Source organism: Nestor notabilis, unplaced genomic scaffold (genome assembly GCF_000696875.1).
Source record: "Nestor notabilis isolate BGI_N333 unplaced genomic scaffold, ASM69687v1 scaffold4757, whole genome shotgun sequence".
In the NCBI taxonomy this organism is placed as follows: domain Eukaryota; kingdom Metazoa; phylum Chordata; class Aves; order Psittaciformes; family Psittacidae; genus Nestor; species Nestor notabilis.
Window position 1 is genome coordinate 7000 of NW_009935952.1, and position 1537 is coordinate 8536.

The following is a 1537-nucleotide window of genomic DNA, read 5'->3' on the forward strand; positions in this document are numbered from 1 at the left end:
CGGGTCCTTCTGGCACTGCTGGGGGTCCATCACCCCTAGCCCCTTTGGCTGTGGCAGCTTACCTGGGAGCTTAGGAGCTTTGATGGGATACCCCAGGGGGACACCGGGCTGCTGACCTCCAAAACCTCCTAGTCCTGCAAAGCCAACAGCAGACTCTCACCTGGAGCCCGCACCAATCGCTGCAAGAGGGGAGTGCCCCGGGGCACCCCAGGAGAGGAAAACGGGTGGCTCAGCAAGCCCTGAGGCATCTTCTGGTGTGGGGAGGCCACGGCTGTGATGAACAGGCTTGGGAAGGAAGAGAAGGATAGGCGAGAGAGATGGGACACTCACCAGGGATTCCTGCAAAGGCTCCTACTCCTAGGCAGAAACACAAATGCACCCATGTGAGCATCTGGGCTGGTCCTTGGGTTCCAGACTAGTCTGCATGGGTTGCATGGGCTCAGCTAAAGGTTGGCTTTGCTTGCCCATGTGCCCTGTGGGGCTGTGACCCAAAGGATGGGCTGGAGCCAGCCCCAGCAGGATGAGGATGAAGGCAGAGCTGGAGCCAGCCCTGGACCCACCCTCCACCCCATTGTCCCCAGGGGATCGAGGGGACCTACCTGGACCTTTTGGCTTGACTCCAGCACCGGTGGGTACTCCGGGCAGCACTGCCTGTGGCAGAGACAAGAGGGCATTGCTGGTACCCAAGACCCCTGCACCCAGCTCCCAAACACTTGTCAGCCATCTCTGGCTCAGCACCAACCCTTGTAACCTGGGAGAGGGCACCCTCACACACTAAGGGCTTGCTGGGACCCCCCCTGTGCCAGCCCCAGGGCAGAATTGCTGGGGAAGCGCTTGCTCCAGCCCTGGTGTTGCCTTTGCTTTGTGGGGCCATGCTGCCTGGACAGGAGCTAAAGGTGCCTGCAGGGTACATGGCACCTGTGAGTAGGTCCCAGTCGTGACAGCAAAGCACCAGCCCATGGCATGGTATAGCCAAGCCTGGGCATTGCTCACTGTCCAGTGATGTGCAGTGCCTTCATGCAAGCTGGGGCTCTCTGGAGAGTGGGAAGCCCCAGCCCTCCAGGGGCAACAGGCAGCACTTTGGCCTTGCAGTCATTTGGGCTGGGTTTTGGGCTTTGGGTTTTTTTGTTTGGTTTTTTGGTTGGGTTTTTTTTTCCCCTTTCACAAATGTCTTTCATTATAACTCACGCATTTTCAGACATGGAAAAGACATTCCTGACCAGCAACACACTTCTTCTGACAATGTCGAAACATCTTGTTTTCACAAGTTTTCCTCCCTCAAATTACTTTGCAGTGAGGAATTCCTCCTCCCCCTTCTTCCCCTCCTTCCCACACAGTCTTTGGCTGGGCAAGCCAGTCCTGGCATGGCCCGTGCCAGCTCCTCTCCCGGTGCTGATGCCGCCTGCTCCCATGGAGCTTGGCACGAGACACCACAGAGACACTGGGTCCCCCTGCCTTTGGCATGGTGGAAATGTCACTATGGCCCCAGTGAAAGGGTTTGGAAAGTACAGGCAGCAGTGATGGGGCAGGCAGGGAG

The 1537-nt window shown here is 57.8% G+C and overlaps 1 protein-coding gene across 1 annotated transcript in view; it reads right to left on the minus strand.

Annotated features, from left to right (window-relative positions):
* LOC104408466 (elastin-like) overlaps positions 1–1537 on the minus strand; it is a gene marked incomplete at both ends in the record, with an annotated part of 12276 nt that overhangs the window by 6881 nt on the left and 3858 nt on the right. The window contains 3 exons of the mRNA XM_010018083.1: positions 63–134; positions 331–357; positions 600–651. Of these exons, the coding sequence (XP_010016385.1) occupies positions 63–134; positions 331–357; positions 600–651 (151 nt within the window). The remainder of the gene's footprint in view (positions 1–62; positions 135–330; positions 358–599; positions 652–1537) is intronic.